Raw genomic sequence first — 17,944 nt, forward strand, 5'->3', positions numbered from 1 at the left:
TGTTCCTTCCAGTTGATTAAAGTCTATCTGATCCTCAGCAGTGGGTTCACTGCTCTGCTTTGCCACCTAAACACCTACTTTTTCTCTGTAGGATCAATAACAGTTGTGCTGTCAGCAAATTTTGTAACATGGTTAGAATTCAATCCCACAGTGAAGACATTTTACAGCAGAGTGAGCACTAACAGGGTTAAGATGAATGCCCTCAAGGCTTCAGTTGTCTGACTGAATGTGTCAGAAAGTTCAAGTACAGTTGCAGGTTGGAGGTGATTTCCAGAAAGACCTAAATACGTCTACATTTGATGAAAATAGTTAAGAGAACAGTTTCAATCAAGCTTTCTGTTTTATTCGCAAAATGTTTAAATCTTCTGTAAATGGTACTATTAATGAATATGAAGTGATTTAAAGATCATTTAAATTATTTTCTCTAAATAATATGAGGGATTAATGAAGTATTTTTGAATTTGAGTTGAATTATGAGTTTGTGTAGGAATTTAAGCCTGGGGATGAATAGTGCAGGTTTGGTTTATTAAATCACAGTAATGCAGGGTTAGATGTGTCCTTGATGTCATGGGTGTCATTAGAAAATGTCCGTTTCAGATTTTAATAAAACCTCCATGTGTTGCCAGATTATTTGGTTGCAGGTACGATGACCTACCTGTGATTTACCCCATTCCTTCACCTGAGCATTCTCCTGTTTTTTTCTGAAAGTTGTGGTCCACAACTTTCCTGGGAAAGTAAAATGCTTACTTTTGATTCTGCTGATCAACTCAACTCATCCACTTGACTCCCCTTAGCAGCACCCAGAAATGAAACAACTATGGAGGGAAATGCAGATTTCACATTCACTTTCCACCAACTTGTTCAGCCGCTCTGAACAAGTTGGTGGAAAGTTGCCATTGTAAATCATGGAGTAGTTTTAACATTTTACCGCTGAGTTAGAGGCAGGTACTTCCATGCCTACGCTGCAGGCAGAGGATGGAAGTGGAACAATTTTTATGGTAACGGATTACTCTGTCACAGTTGTAAGTTTTGAGCTAGATTTAACGCATTTCAAAGCTTTGAGTCATCACACTCATTGGGCATGTCACAAATGTGTAATTTTGATGAACAACTGTGACTTTTTTGGTGCATAATCAATGCCAGGGGTTCTCTGAGTAATATTAGGGTTCTGTGGGGTTTGATTTTAGAGAAGTGTTTTCACATTCGTCTTCTGGAAGGACACATGCTGTCAGAGTCAGAAACCATTCAGATTTAAGGGTTGCTTAGACCATTAAAGGATGAGAGGGAACCTAAAAAGCAGTGATTTGTTTGAATTGCTTCAAACGGCCGGTTTGGACTTTGAGAGTAATCATTCTCTGAACCACATGCTTGTCCTCCTTTCTCCGCTGTGTGTTTTTCACTGTGACGTCGTCTGTTGTTCATCAGCTGCAGTCACCATCGACAATTAAGAATACTCTCCAACTTTCACACGCCTTGTGTGCATGAACAAACTCATCTATCTTGTTTGTGCCTCATAGTTTTCCAATAAACATTTCCCCGTACCAAACCAGCTCTCATTTTTGTGTGCGATGCAGCGGACACGCCCCCCGTTGCTTTTCACTCTCTGTTTTCTTCAACTAAGGAAATGGTCTCTCGGCTGCACCTCGGGAGATCAACACTGCTTGGTATGAGTCACCATCCAGACTCCTGTATCAGTCGCTGCCAGCTCAATAAGCCTGAATTTCCAGCTAACTGGGTCTGGGTTGGCATCCTGATTCAGCTAACCTCATTTCCAACAAGGATGAGGTCCAGCTCTAAGAGGCTCAAACAAGCCAAAGCCAAGTATATTTGGGCAGAAAACCATCCTCTTGGAAGCTTTTGCAATTGCCGTATGACTCAGCCACCATGTGTTTGGACTCCTAGTTAAACATGAAAATAACTGACCTGATATGACTTCAAATTACTGACATTTTTACAAAAGTCATCAGCAACAAATAACATTTTACAGACCTTTTTTGTATGAAGCATTTAAGTGATTTTTATTTTTATGTGTGCATGCGTCCTGTGCGTCAGATGGTTTTCTGTTCCATAGCGGCAATAAAAAATAACTGCTGTTGTTGCTGCTTGTTTGAACGTGTGTTTCATTGACCCTCCGGTTGAAAGCTGTGTTCTCAGAAGTGAGAGGCCACATTGATGACCCTCCCTGTGTTTGTCCAGGAAGATGTGTTCAGCAACATGTGGTCTTCATCATTAACAAATGAGCTGTAAAAGTGGAATCACATCAGCTTTTTATCTGAAAAGGAAAGAACATAATATGTTTATGGCATGGTGGCTCATTCATCAGCAGAGAAGGAGGAGGAGAAGTGGAAAGTAAGAATTAAGTTCCAATATTAAATAATGTGCTTATATTTTATACAATGTTAGCAGAATGTAATTAAGTGGAAGATTTGAGGTGAAAAACAAAACTCTTAATTTTGTGGATTACCTGCGCTCATTTCTTTTTTCTTTTTGTCTTTCATTTGCAGTCAATGTGGAGTTATCTCCATCTACATTTGGAATTGCAGAACATTTTCATTTTTTCTTGTTCCAGAGATTTAATGATTTGCTACTTTTAAATAGGCTGAAGAGAAGCAGAATGTGGGTCACCTTGTTTTGGGGGGCTGGCGATTCAGCCCTATAGAAATCCGTGTTATGGGATATTTTAAATAAAACAAAATTACTGTTACTTACTGCTATTTATGAGTATCTCAAATAAAAAGAACATGGCATTACCACCAGACTAGTAGACAGGTGGAAGCTTATATTATCAAGCATTTCTAAAATATTTCTATATGTTTTTGTGAGGTCTTTTTTTTAAAGGTTTGATCTCATTTGTCCAAATCACAGCTGCAAAAATCTTCTGGAAAGTATGATAATTAAGTTTGTTATAACTATCATAATATCAGACATAAAAGTATTATATTAAAAAAATACAAATTCAGAGGTAAAATGAACAAATTTACAAAAGGCTACTGTCACTTGAGGTAACAGTAAAGTTAACCTTTTCTCCCTTTCACTCCCCTGCATTTTGTTTGTGGGTGTTGCAGTGAATGGGTTAAATACAAATGCCTGCCACTCTTAATTTTATTTGACACAACACAGCGCAGAACTTCTCTGTCAAATATGGAGTCAAAATATGTTGCCGTTTGTGATTGTAATTTGATAAGATCTCAGAGGTAATTTTACCTGCAAATGAAATCCTCTGTCTGTGTTACAATAATACGCACCTTAAAACCTGTATCCATTCCAGAGGCATAATTCAATAACCACATTCCAGCTTGCGACCCCTAAGCAATTAGTTCAAGTTAGAATAGCTTGTACAAAATTTTCTCTTCAACTTTTAGCTGCTTAAAATGAATGGTGTGTTTAATACGAGGTGCAGGGTAATTACTTAGAGTTTTATTTCCATTTTGTGCATTGATTGTTTTGGCGCACAAACTACTCACAGCAGGAGAAGAACAAATTGGCAAAATGAGTTTTGCTTTTAAATTTGAGCAACGTTGGGTCTGAGGGTTTCTGTTGAATATGAATTGTGAAATGGCCTATTACTGTCCCCTTAAGGAGAACATAAATGCATTCAAAGATTTGTGTGTTTCACTAAAGTGAAAAACTGGCATGTGGAGCAAAGCATTTGTCGGTGGTGGATAGGCTGCCTGCAGTTTATTAAGAGACACTAGGTACTATTTGATGAATGGACGATAATAAACCAGAAGTACTTCTGGATTCAAAGTAAATTATTTCACATGAGCTGCACGTTACTTCATCATCATTCAAAAGCACCTTTATGTTCAGAAAATGATATGAATGTTTTTGTTTTTCAATACTTTTTTCTTTACCTGAAAAGCTTCTGTGAAGCGCTTTGGAATCCTCTGGACTTGATAAAGTGCCATGAAAGCCATTTACTGTACCATTTACCATGAAGTTTTTTGTCACATGCTTTTATTTTGGATAGGATAAATTATTGCAATGCTTTCTTTACAACTCAGCTGCATCTGATCTAAAATGTTGCCAGAGTGCTGCCTGAAATCAACAAAATGTTTAATTTTACAAGTGCACCTCAAAAATGTACAACATCAATGTCAAATTTCTATATTTCAGGAACTTAATTCACTAAGTGACTTTACATAGATGAATTACACACAGTCTGACACCTTAAAGTGTTTACTTCTAATAATCACAACAATTTTACACTTAAAAGGTTATAAAAACACATTTAATTTCTCACAAGATTCGAATATTACATCAGACCAGTAAAAAAAAGATATATATATATATATATACATATATATTTTTTGTTACAGAAACATTGACTAAATGAAACGTATGAGACCAATTTATTTTCCAATAGGTACTTTTAGTTTAACAAACAAGCTTCATAGAGAAATGTCTGTTTTAATTTACTGAGATGAACATATACACCAGATTTTAAATCACCGCATTGCCTCTTCATTTACTAAAGAATAAATTTGAAAGTCTTGGGAATTTTCTTTCAGGCACTAAATGGTTTAAGGTTTATGCTTTTTTATCTTTGATTTTGCTACCTTATTTTCCTGTAAAGATGCACACATTATTGAATCTTTCAATGGTGCTGTTCAGAGGAAATTGCCTTGCTTCTTTTTAAAGGCCATCCATGTTTTTTCTTTCTTCATCTTTATCAGTCCTCAACCATGGCTTCCTTCATCCTCAAATTGTGACATTAAGTTGATTCATTTTTACATAATAGTGTTCAATAATAAATGTCGATAAGAAAAGTGAAAGCAATTCTGCCACATGCTGATGATGCACTTTAATTTAATTCTTTTTCTCTTTTTTACTTTTTTATTAGAATTTTCTGGAAGAAAAAAAAACATGAAAAGAAAAAAAAATAGATGGAAATTAAGAAACACACAGGGCTCACTCTACCTGCACAAAAAGAAAAGAAAAATTAAGTTTACATGTCACAGAGTTTGACAAGCTGTAGGAAGGGAGGCCAGATATCTATAGTCTTTTTTTTACTTTTTTAAATATCAAAACAAACAAACATTAAACAATAAAGCACATAAGACCCTTATTGTATAGACACATATAAAATGCTGTTCATTCCTCTTGTTTAAATCTGAGACACAAAGAATGATCAAAGTTCTACGGTGAACAGACTTTTGAAATGATATTTTGAGATACAGTCCTCTTTGTAAAAGCATTGATTTATTAACTGTGATGCTTGTGAGTATGTGTGTACTCACAAGCATCACAAACTCCGTTTGAGGATATGAACTTCCTCAAAAGTTAATGTTACTGCCCCCAACGGTTTGCACCCCCAGGGTGGTGAGCCATGTGGCCACTATCCAAAACCTTAGTGGTACATTTTGGCTGTGCAGTAACTACATACATGTAACTTAAACTATCCCTGGCGTGGTCAGACTATGTGCTGTTTTGCGGCAGGTCACGCCGGTCATTGTAAATCACCGCCCCCGGAGGAAAGAACACCATGTCGGGCACCGGCGGCGCGTTGCCCGGCACCAGCGGGTGTCCCTGCTCGTCCATCTCTGGCTTCGTGGTGGCCGTGATCGGTCTGATGGTGGTTACAGTCGGAGAGGTCATGCGCCAGAAAAGGTTTTTGAGCGCTTTCCTGAACTCTCGTCGCATCAAGCAGTACAGGATGGGGTTCAGGCAGCTGTTGGAGTGCGCCAGGCACACCGACACGGGGAAGACGTACACCTGCATAGTGTAGTACTCATAAGTGAAGTGAACAGCGTTAAGTTTTATGAGGATGCCCCATGCTGTGAGCGCCTGGTTGGGCAGCCAGCAGAGGAAAAAGGATAAAACCACGATGGTGACCGATCTCGTGACCTTGGCGCGTCGTTTCGCGCTGGAGGTGTTAATGTTCTTGGAGGTGATGAAGCGCAAAAGCAGCAGGTAGCAGGCGGAGATGACTCCCAGAGGCACCAGGAAGCCCACCACCACTTTCTGGGAGTGATAGAGTCCGAGCCAAAATTGCGCCGACCCGTTAGTCTCCGGGAATTTCACCAGGCACAGGTCCTCGTTGGAGACCGTGGCGGTGGTGGAGTAAACCGCGTGCGGTAGGGCGGCGGAGACGGCGGCGAACCAGATGAAGACGGAGACGCACCGCGCCGAGCAGCAGTGCCTGCGCCGCCGCCTGCCTTTTAGCGCCGAGGCGAGGGAGCAGTACCTCGCCACACTCATGGCCGTGAGGAAAAACACGCTGGCGTACATATTCATTGCCGTCACGTAGGAAACTATCTTACACATGGTTTTCCCGAAGGGCCACGTGAAGTCCAGCGCGTTCTCCACGGCCCAGAAAGGCAGAGTCAGAACGAACTGGAAGTCAGTCACCGCCAAACTGGTTACGAACAGGTTGATGGAGGATTTCTTCCACACCTGTTTGGACTTCATCAGGTACAAAACCAGCAGGTTCCCGACCAGACCCAGCGCGCAAACCAGAGAGTAGATCACAGAGATTGTAATCCTGACGAAAGCGGCACCGTCTCCGACGACGTCGGTTTTCGTGAAGTCCGACATGTGAAAGTCTGCGTGCGAGCAGTTTGAAGTATTGGAAGCGCAGCTGAAGTTGGCGGAGGCAGCGTGAGCAGTCCCGACCGAGCCTTCATCGCTGATGTCCGTTAATTCCCCAGACATTATTATTTTTTATTATTTTTTTTTTTTACTCCCGAAAATCTTCAGCAAAGTCATTCTCTGATCCAACTTCGTGTCTTGGGAAGCAATAAAGTCCTCGGCTTGAGCGTCATGCTGGCTCCATATATAAACTCTAAAATGATGGAATTATAAACAAATAGATGAAAATAAACAAACAAGTAAATAAAAGCTTCTTGTCAGATTGGTGGGCTTGTTGGGAGGATCAGCTTGTGTTGCGGCTCTGATCCAACGCAGCGCTCCAGCGCAACTTGGTGCTGTCCTTGGTGCTGATTAGGAGCCACAAAGGACCCAACCCTCACTTGCATATCATCTCATGCTGACATGTCAGAGAATCGAAGGTTATCACGACAAGACATGTTTCAGTCAATTTAGTAGCTACTGCTGAAATTTCACTGGCTTTTAAATAAAAACCTACCCTCCACCTCCTCTCTGTTTCTCTCTCTGTCCCTCTCTCTCTTTCTCTGACACACACAGAGGTAAGAAGAGGCGGACAGAAGCACATGTACTTATATAATGTGAGGAGAAGGTGCACTCGACTGCAGAAACTTTTATAACGTTTGTTTTTGTTTTTTTTTTCTTGTATGCTTGAAAGAAAAACAAATCTTACTTTTTAGTCAAAATGTTTGTGTTGTTCTTTGGATTTTAATGGGGAACTCCTACAGCAAAGGAGTCATGTACTCACACCTGATGTTTTGTTTCCTTTGTTTTTGTGCCTCCGTGCATTGATTTTTTTTTTTTTTTTTTTTTTTTTTTTTGCACTACGTGCTCTTTGACAGAAGCCGCTGCGTTTGTTGCTTGGAGAGGTGGAGGCCTCCACCCTCTTCCATAGAAGAGAAGTTAACAATCAATACACGGTTTCAGCTGTGGCGCCAGTTTATTTTGGTCAAAAGGCTGTCAGGTCAATAGACATAAACCAGATGGTTTCTACACTGTAAAAAAGGAACCTCAGGGGTTATCACATTAACAAAAGAATATCATGTACTGTTAACTAAATAATTTCATGTTTGAGCCAAAAACATGATACAATCATGTTGCATAAACAAGATATTCCACAACTTCAACGTTTATAAAATGTAATCATGTTGAGCTAACATGATTCATTATAGTCAGACCGATCCTATGCTGAAGACCACGAGTGAGATCACGGGATATCACGCAAGTTCACGCAAGATTACGGAAAATCACGGGATATCACGCGAGAACACGCGAGACAATCGGGTTTCTCTCGCAAATGGAATAAAATGTATTCAAGGTGAGATGACGTGATTCAATTACGTCAGCTAGATCTTCCGTCAAAAAAAAGAACGTCGGGGCGTTTTACATTGACAAAAGAATATCATGTACCTTTCACACAATAATGTTGGGTTTGAAGCGAAAACGTGATAAAATCATGTTGGATAAACAAGATATTCCACGACTTCATATTTATAAAATTGAATCATGTTGAGCTAACATGATTCATTATAGTCAGACTGATATTGTGCTGACGACAACGAGTGAGATCACGGGATATCACGCGAGACCACGCGAGACAATCGGTTTTTTCTCTCAACTGAACTAAAATGTATTCAAGGTGAGCTAACGTGATTGAATGACGTTATCTCAACTTGAATACATCTAATTAACATATATATACCCACCGTGGGTGGTTCTTATCCTCTGAGCCTGGGAGCTTGAGGGTCCTGCGCAGTATCTTGGCTGTGCCAAGATACTGCGCAGGACCCTCAAAATATATATATATATATATATATATATATATATATATATATATATATATATATATATATATATATATATATATATATATATATATATATATATATATATATATATATATATATATATATATATATATATATAATTTTATTTTATTCAATATCAATATTTGTCAAAGTTCATCTAATTTAAAAAAACACAGTGACGTCAGTTCCAAAGCGCTATTGTGTCAGACTCATCTCCCGCTGAAGAGGATCCAGCGACATCAAGAGATTACGGAAAATCACGCGAGATAACTGGCTTGCACCTTGTTGGGTTTTTTCAAGGGCAGAGGGGAGATTCCTGGCGTGCATCTACTTAATTTGAAGAAGGTAAGAGTCAATCTATTTTCATCTAAATCCATATAAAAATATGTAACTTAAAATTTCTCTACCATTTGCACCATTTTCTACTTGTTCCATACTTGTGTCACATTATTTCATGTTCTGTAGATTAAGTCGGTTAGGTTAAGGCAGATAGCTTTTTGTTTACATTTATCGCCGCACCATGTTAGGTACATTCTGTGCGAAAAAAGTCTGCAGAGCCATATCTAGTGTACAAAGCTGCTGCCAGTGACACAAATGGACCCCAGAAATGTCACAGTTTTGTTCCTCCTGAGCTCCCTGGAGGTTTAGAGGATTTTTAACACACGGATCTAACATCAGTCTATTTCTAACTATTTTAATTCTATTTCAGTAATGTTACTATGGAGGTAAATGTAGATACACACACACACACTTTGGTACCTTTCTATCATCATCGAGATTCTTAATTAATTATGGTAATAAAAAGTCCTACATTTCAGTCGGTGAAACCTGCAGAAAGCATTGCTTTCTGAGCTTTGTTAAATGTTCCTAAAATACCTGTTAGTTATGGATTTCTAGTATATTTTGTCAGGCTAAAACTCTCAATGGATTATCCATTATTACAGACTTGAGCTTTCTATTTTTTTCTTTAAAATACATATTCCTCTGCTGTAAAGATGTTGGGTTTTTTTTTGGACTCTTCTTTGTTGTCCCCAAATAATTGTAGCTCAGAAACAATATTGAAGTTCATTGGTTTAATTTTGAAATGTTGATGTTTTTTGTGTTGATTGTGCTCATTTTGACCTATGTTACTATTACTTTCTACCATGTTCAATTCACCATTGTTCTGCACATATGTGCTTGCATGTGTCCAGTGATTATATTCATGAGGCATTCAAGGGACTTGTACTAAAAGATACAACTCAGTTCAGTATGAATTGCATATTTTAATGGCTGAAAATATATCTGATCTCTTTCAGAACATCACCTGATCACCTGTCTGTAATCCACCTGCGTAAGTTCTGGTCAAGGGGCTCATCGGCTATCAAGTTATAGATTTCAGTGGCTAATAGTAAGTTTTGCCAGATCTAAAGTGACTGGATGTAGTGTTAGAGAGCTTATAAAGCTAGGGTTCAGCTAAACATTTATTTGGCCAGTCTGTTTTATTTGTCTTTATTTGCGTGGGGATGTGGAAATGTAAGGAGTGTAGTCTCTCTCTGTCTCGTAGATATGACCTGTTAAAACATTTTACACTTAAACACCGGCATATGCGACGTTATCCATGCCCACACATAGACTGTCCATGTACTTGTAAGACATGGAATGCTTTGCATATTCATTTAAGTAGAAGGATATAGACTGTGTTGACCATTCTGTACTTTTCACATATTTCTTTGGTGATATATTCATGTCTTTATTTAAACATCTAACAGCTTCAGGTAGATGTTTAAATAAAATGTTAAACTCCATTTTAGTCATGGCATAATGAAGGGATACTAACAATTTTAAATATCTTTCAAATAGACTGCAAGCCACTGATCACTTTTGTTGTGACTTCCTTTGAATGTAGCTATGTTTTCAAGTGTGTGAACCTATACTGCTGGAGTTTTGAGATTGTTCTCATTGTTTTTTGATCTGCATATTTAGGAAGACACTGCTGAGGTCAGACGAGAGTGCATCCTCAAAGGTCTGTGTGTACCTAAATGAAGATCCAGAGAAGCTGGTGAGGGAGTACATGGTATGTTAAATTCTCTTTGTGTTTACAATAGAACTCCTAAGAGTTGTTAAAATACTTTCACCAACTAAGGTCCATGAGTGACTCAATCAATGTCAGTCTTAATTTATTATTTAATTACATGTGAATTGTCTCCCCCCCAATACCCTTCCCTAACTCCCTTAGGACGTTGATGAATGAAATGGCCAAAGACGAGACTGTCCTCGGAATCGTCATTTGAGCAGAGGGTGCAGAGGCTGCCGATGCACATCTGGATGTTGGGATTGTCCTGGAGGAGGTGGAAGTTATGAACAGCTTGGGCAGTGTATCTTCTGCAATAGTGATGCTGCTGGGACTAATCTACGCACTAAACTTGAGCTACCCTCAAGTTTAGTGCGTTCAGCACTCAACTTGCTCAGTAACTCAAGCATACCTTTGAAGTAATACAGAAAATAATAATGAAATTGGATGGAAAGAACTTATCAAAGAAAGCACAAGTTCTCAATATGAAACTCGCCGCTCAGTTGAGTTAAGTTTCATATGGAAAATGAGTGTTTAAAGTCTGCAGTAGAAAAGATTTATATTGTTACAGTTCTCTTAGTTGAGCAACTATACTGACATGTTTTATGTTGTAAAGAATTAGATGGAAAATGAAACTGTAACCTTTTTGTAGTTGTTTTTTTATTTCAATGTCCAACTCAGCTGTGTTTTGTGCTGTGTAAAAAAACGATGTATAATAATTCTGAAAATACAATTGTGTTGTACCTTTTCTAATTGTTGAGTGTTCTTCCTACACTTTCACCTAGTGCTATCTTAAAATGCTTGATTAACACTTGAAAATATGTCTTTGAATTAACATCATGAAATAATGGAAAGGATTTCCACATGATTAACTAGCTGTCTTTTAGCATGAAGCATATTTGTTGAGCTAACTTGCTTTTAGTGAGTTGTACTGGTCTAGATTCTACTGAATCAGGTAGTGTGAAGGTACCACTGTAAAATAAGGTGGTTTCAACTAGATTTACATTCATCTTAATGAAGTTACATCAATGATTTGGTCCTAAACATTGCAGATTAGTTGGACTGGCTGTATTGCATTACACTGGGTCACTCTATAGTAACTGAGTTAAAGGAACCTTTAAAACATATGTTGAGCCAACACATTTCATTTGAATTTGAATAACCTTAATGAATGGAGTTGAGCCAACTCATTTGATTTACAATCATCCATTGCATTACCATAATTCTGGTTAAGCCAACACATTTGGTTTAAATTAGAACAACCATAATAAATTATTTTTTGCCAACTCATTTAATTTATATAAGAATAACCACAATATATTACGTTGAGCCAACATGTTTGATTTAGAATCACCCATTGAATCACCATTGTAACAAGTTGAGCCAACACATTTGCTTTACATTGAAATAATCTTCATAAATTAGGTTGACCTAACACATTTGCTTTAAATAAGAGTAACACAAGTACATGGTGCTGAAATAAAGCAAAGTAATCACGTGGAAATCCTTTCCATAATTTTTTTATGTTCATCCAATGACTTATTTTTTCAGTGTAGTCAGAGAGCCACTTGCTTTTGCAGGAAAGTCATGACACGTGAGAATTTAATGTAATTGTCATATTTGCGTCAAAATATTGACATTTATAAACGTGTGCTGCTCTTACTTGAGTTCATTTTTTTTTGTTCACTCTATCCACCTCTGCCCCTCACTTTCAGGTTTTGTTGGAGAACTCTCTGTAAATCTTCTTGCCTGTTCCTCTGCTTCTTTCTGTCAGGACCCCCCACCAATAATCCACCACTACTTGTTGGCCTGTCCACCCTCCAGTGCTCCACCGCCTCTCGCATCTCCTCCTGGAAGAAAGAACAAAGAAATCATTACACACAAGCACCACCTGTGGATCTCAGCCTCTGTGGGTATAAGCACCTTTGCCCCCTTTGTACTCCAGGATTCTCAAACAGTAATCCAACTGTGTCATCCATAATTCACATAATCTCTCAACCATATTCTACTTCTCATACTTGAAACATGCCTCCCCTATTCAGTGCTGTCCTGAATTTCTCCTGTGTTCCTGAAAGAACCTTTCATTCATTCACCTTCATCAATAAGCTGTTCAAACGTCTCTTTGGTGGCCATAATTGTTGCCCGGATGATGATTTCAAATCACTCTAACATGACATTTGTTTGTCCAGTAAAGATGAAGACTTGCAGTTTTAAATTACCATTAGTGGATTGGGCTTTTTTTTCTTCTTTTAATTTTGCATGTCCAGCATCAGTAGCATTGTTTAGTCCCATCTAGGATTTCTCTAGGATTTGTTGAAAAGCTTAGCGAGGTCAGCATGACCTCACTGAAGTCCTGTTTGTCTTCTGTCATAAAATAAAATAGCACACCATTTGGACAATGACAATTTATTTTATATTAAAGAAAGAAATTGATTAAATATTTCTTATGCATCATAGCAACAGATGGAGAGACTGAAATGTGATGTTTTAAAGCTGATGAAAACACGACCCTGCTCCAGAAAGTCTAATGGAGTCGGCGACTTTAGTGACATGAAAGGAACATCTGTGGAGATAAATGTGAGATGCATACACTACACACACTGGTGTCTGTAAGTCCAGCTTTCTGGAGTTTGCAGATAAACTTTGACAACGTTTTCATTCATTAAACAAATCACAGTTTGGAAGCAGTGGATGTTGAGCAGATGTGACTGCATATGCATGAGCAAAAGTTTCTGGTGCTGAACTTTGATCTTTTGCCCAATCAGTATAGCAGTGTTTTTTCTTTCTTTTTTATATATTTTTGTCCTGTTCTCCTTATTTATCATTTAAAGTCATATAAAAAAACCTTTCTGTCCATACTGTATTTTTATATTTTTGCAGCAACGACATCTGTGATGGCTTGGTATAAACCAGTTAAGCATTTATAATACTATTATAAATGCTTGAACCTTGTTAAAAATGACAGCCACAAACTTCTATGTATTTCAAAGGGATTTTATTTTGCAGGCCAACAAAAAGCTGGCCTCTAACATAAAATGTGACATATATGACACACACACACACACACACATACACACACATACACACACGCACACGCGCACACAAGAAACCAGGTTACACTGGGCTTTATTTTGTCCACCACAATTTTCAGATGTCAGAAAGGGCAAAGGCCTTTTCTACTTCACAGTGATGCATTGCTACTGGAACGTTCAGAAATCTATAATGAAACAAAATTACCACATGCCAACGCATTGAACATAATGTGAAGCCGGAGTACGATATGTGCTTGAGTGTGTAAAGAATAATGCTACTGCTAAACAGCAGCTTTTTTGTGCTTGCCTAAAGAATGAAAGTCAAGATTGGATGATTGAAGAAGTGTCTTCATTGATTCTTTTTCAATGTGCATTGAGTTTTCAAAAAGTTTTACCGTCTTAGAGTCAAATTATCATTTTTTAAAGAACTTACTGAAGAATATTTTTGTCATGTAATCTGTGCATATAGCTTTCCTGACTCAGTCTTGCGCTTCGTTTTAATGCTGACTGATAGTAATGAATCTAAGGGTTTTAGGCTATATTTTCCTGACTCTCAGTTTATGAAACTGTCTGAAAACATAATTTGGTCTTCGCTTCTTTCACAATAAAAATGCACAGTGCACATCCATCAGCCAAAACACAATCGTCCTCATTTTTGTCTGAAATTTTGCTGTGGGACAAAGTTGCAGAGGCAGCCTGCCCTTAATCTTTCTCCTGCGCGGTCTCTGATAACCCAGGCTTAAGGCATTACAGTGTCTGCTAAAGTCAGTGGCACAGACTGATACAGCTCAGTGCTGCAACTCTTTAACACACTTCAGGGGATAATTTGGAAGTGAAAGTCCTCCACCTCAGAAAAGCACAGATGGTCTACATCTAGCAAGCTTTTTTTTATTCCTACAAAGCAACCTGGAACTAAAAACTTTCTAAACATTTAAAGACAAGTTCCAAAAAGCCATAATTTCCATTGAGATTTGATTAGCTGATCTCATGGATCTCTCTGGGTATCATGGGGGTATGGTGTCTGACAAAGAAGATTTTGGGAGTGACTCTTCCCTGTTCAACACTTTTTTCCACCTCCTTTCCTTATGACCAAGCATCTCACCTACATTGTTGTTTCTTTGACCCTGAACCAGATACCAAATGAATAGCTGGGTCTATCTGTTGTCAGCAAGTCAGAAGATAGAAAAAAAGTAGATTTGTTCAATTTTGTTTGAAAGCATCCAAAGAAAGCAATTTAAATGTTTATTTACTTCATCCTCAGATTTCACATCCTATTGAAATCACTTGCAGTGTCTGCAATTAGTATTCACATGTTTCTTTTTTAAATAGTGATCTAAAAAATGTTTTGTGCTTTTGTGCTAAGCACATTGAATTGGAACCTCTCTTTCCAATCACAAGTCTAAATCATTTGGGGTTTAAACCAAACCAGCTTTGCACAGCTTGAGACTTGCACTAGCTTGTGTTGCCATGTCTGTAACATAAATATATTATGGTTGTAGTGTGAAAAAATTGAAAAGTTTAAAGATGTATGAATATGTTACACATATACAACTGGGCTGTATGTAACTTTTTATGAAGAAGAAAGCAAGCAAGAATCAAGGTCCTCATTTGCATCTGACACGAAAGAAAAAACTTTTTGATTCCTCTGGATGTTGTGCTTTCAGACACTTCTAAATACATTTTTATAAGTTGCTGATTCAATGGAAGCTTTTAACAGAAAGACGGTGCTCAAATTTAACATCAACCATCTCTGTGCAGCCACATGCTTCACCTTTTGTCCCTTTCTGGATACTAATACATGCAAGATTATGACTCACCTCTATGCTTTTGTCAGCGACTCCTTTACTTAGAAACCAATATGAGATGATATGATGTTGACAGTATCATAAAAACATGATGAGTTCTCACAAAGGATTGGCATGCTAGAATAATAGGATATAGATTATTTGACAGAAGCTTCCGAGAAGGCCAGACAATGAAGCAACACAGAGAAAATGCTAGACACAAACCTCATTGTAACTCTGTGCAGGTTTTTAAAACTTTAACCAAAATCTTTCTCTTCTGAACACTTTTTGGTGGTAAAAACATAGAGCCCTGTGAGCACCTAAAAAAATTAAGCGTTATCAGTGTCTCTGTCCTTAATTCATTTTCTAAGGTTAGGTTGTGCTCACAAAAAGCTTTAGTAAATGACAGATGATGGAAGTCCTACAGCTTTAATGCACTTTGAGTCATTTAAAACTTGCCTCAACAGCAGCAGCCCGGGGCGCCCCCTGAAGCAACTGAGTCATGCTCCCAAAATTAATTGAGCTCTGCAAACAGGGTGAGGCCTATAATGACATTTTACTAGTTTTAAGGGAAGGATTTGATTTTCAGGTAACACTTTCTTCTGCTTTCAGTACAAACACTTCCTTATTACGTTTAGGTTTTACAGATCAACACAGCTCAAGGAACCCAGGGAACTGCTGTGCACTTGAAAGAAAAGCAAATAAAATATTCTATATGAAATTCAAAAAGATGTTTTCTGGTGCGCAGCTGGCAATATTAAAGGATGACTATAGAAAATATTTTATTGAGTGAGCTTAGAAATCAAGCACCAGTGATTTTAAATTAAAGCGAATGTAGCTGAAAGTTTCACAACAAAGCATGATGGACTGGTGTTGAAAATGCATTATTTTGCCTGGAATCAGCTGAAGTGTGTTTGATGAGAGAAAAGTTGCAGAATACAAAGTAAGGACCAATCCAGCATAAGTTTGAGGTGAAGGAAGAGCTTGGGTTGTATCACTGGTGGAGGAGAGAAAAACAGAGTAAAAGTATTTGAAGGATATGACACGGCCTGTGAAAAAAAGTTAATTGGGGGTGAGTTGCTTTTGCTTCTGGTAACGAAATAATGATCTCAAATAGACTTCAAAATCAACAACGTAATCTCCTGAGATGTGTTAACGTGAGGTACTGCCAGGCTCTTACTCCTCTGTCTTGTCTTACAGTACCAGCCAGACGGTTTCACTCCTGACAAGTTTTTATATTTTACTTTAAATCACATGCAACAAATAGTAATAGATGCAAAAAGCAGTATGATGTGGAAACTGTATAGGAACTGTAGTCAAAGGAGGCATTGTTTTGGACCTTATTTTTATTAAAGTTCTTATATAATGTTTATAGAAAGTGTTGTTCAACGTTCTTCCATTTGAGGATAAGCCATGGCCATCAAATCCTTTGCATTACAACAACAAAAATCAGCAAAACCAAAATCCTTTTTCTATTTGTAAAGGATCAGTTGAAGAAAAGAAAATCTCAGTCATTGGTTCTTTAGTCAAACATTTGCCCTTTACCTTTATTCAGACATGGATTCTGCAAAGATTACCAGGAAGGGGGAAATCCGGGAAATGCTCTGTGACCGGAGACACCTCTTTAGTATCACTTCCATCGCTTCCAGCTACTGATACCTGCTCTTAGGGTAATTGTTTCCTGATCCTTCAACTTTTAAAGGCTTTCTCTGGAGGACGGCCGGATCAATTTCAGGAGGAAGATTAATAGATGCTGCGTCTTCCCCGAATACAGATCAGACTTCTTTATAGCTCTGTGAGATGCCCATTTTCACAAAGCAGGAATTTAGGTGGCAGAAACGTTGCCATGCTTCCTACAGCTACATCTGACAAAAATAATATCAAAACAGTTGCCATTGCCGTGGATGCAAATATACAAATTAGGAGAGGTAATGACTCATGCATCAAAAAATCGCTGCAGCTTCTTTGTTGGAGACCAACACATATGGGTGTTTATTATCTATAAACACCCATAAATATGTATTTATTATTTTTTGAATAAATATGTATTCAAAAAGTAATCAGGAAGCACTTCGTCACAGGAGAACCCCCATTGACAAATGGAAATGAATACCAGATGTCCTGTTAAAAATGAACTGTGTATAATGATGGGAAGGATGGGTCAAGCAGGAAAACTGGTTTTAACATTTCACGTTCTGTTCAACTACACCAAAGAAACTATTTCCTTATTTAATGTATTTTGATGTTGCGTTCAGTAAAGTGTTTGCTCAAAACACTGAATAGTTATGAAGTCCAGGATTATCTTCAGTTTCGTCATGTTTTTCTTCTGAGCAGCTAGACTTCCTTGGCTGCTTTGCTCTTTCCTAAGACATGTTGGGAAAGATAATATCCTACTATTGTTTATTCCTTGAAACTATGGAAAGTGAGCAAGTGGAGGGTAAAAGAAGTATCGGGCTTTTCAAGAACTTCATATGGAAAAGATAAACACCATCTTTAATGATTTCTTTCAAAGGTTCCTTTATAATATAGGAACTGATTTTATGCTGTGTATGTGTATATGTGCATATATTTGATTTCATGTGAATCATAGAAAGCCAATTATAAAACAGCAAAAAATGACTGAATACATCTTTGCATAAAGTAAAATATTTTTTTCTACAA

At 37.9% G+C, this 17,944-nt stretch overlaps 1 protein-coding gene and 1 long non-coding RNA gene across 2 annotated transcripts; one reads left to right on the plus strand and one right to left on the minus strand.

Annotated features, from left to right (window-relative positions):
- Window positions 1–4,821: 4,821 nt before the first annotated feature.
- Window positions 4,822–7,011, minus strand: rxfp3 (relaxin family peptide receptor 3). Its single transcript, XM_055052534.1, has one exon. The coding sequence runs from the start codon at window positions 6,652–6,654 to the stop codon at window positions 5,419–5,421; it is 1,236 nt and encodes a 411-aa protein (XP_054908509.1). The 5' UTR covers window positions 6,655–7,011; the 3' UTR covers window positions 4,822–5,418.
- A 1,555-nt stretch (window positions 7,012–8,566) lies between these two features.
- On the plus strand, window positions 8,567–11,215 carry LOC129374238 (uncharacterized). Its single transcript, XR_008607477.1, has 4 exons — window positions 8,567–8,759; window positions 9,713–9,747; window positions 10,380–10,470; window positions 10,633–11,215. It is a non-coding gene; the product is annotated as an uncharacterized LOC129374238 (long non-coding RNA).
- Window positions 11,216–17,944: the final 6,729 nt, after the last annotated feature.

The sequence above is a fragment of the Poeciliopsis prolifica genome, unplaced genomic scaffold (assembly GCF_027474105.1).
Source record: "Poeciliopsis prolifica strain line A6 unplaced genomic scaffold, Auburn_PproV2 SCAFFOLD035, whole genome shotgun sequence".
Taxonomy (NCBI): Eukaryota; Metazoa; Chordata; class Actinopteri; order Cyprinodontiformes; family Poeciliidae; genus Poeciliopsis; species Poeciliopsis prolifica.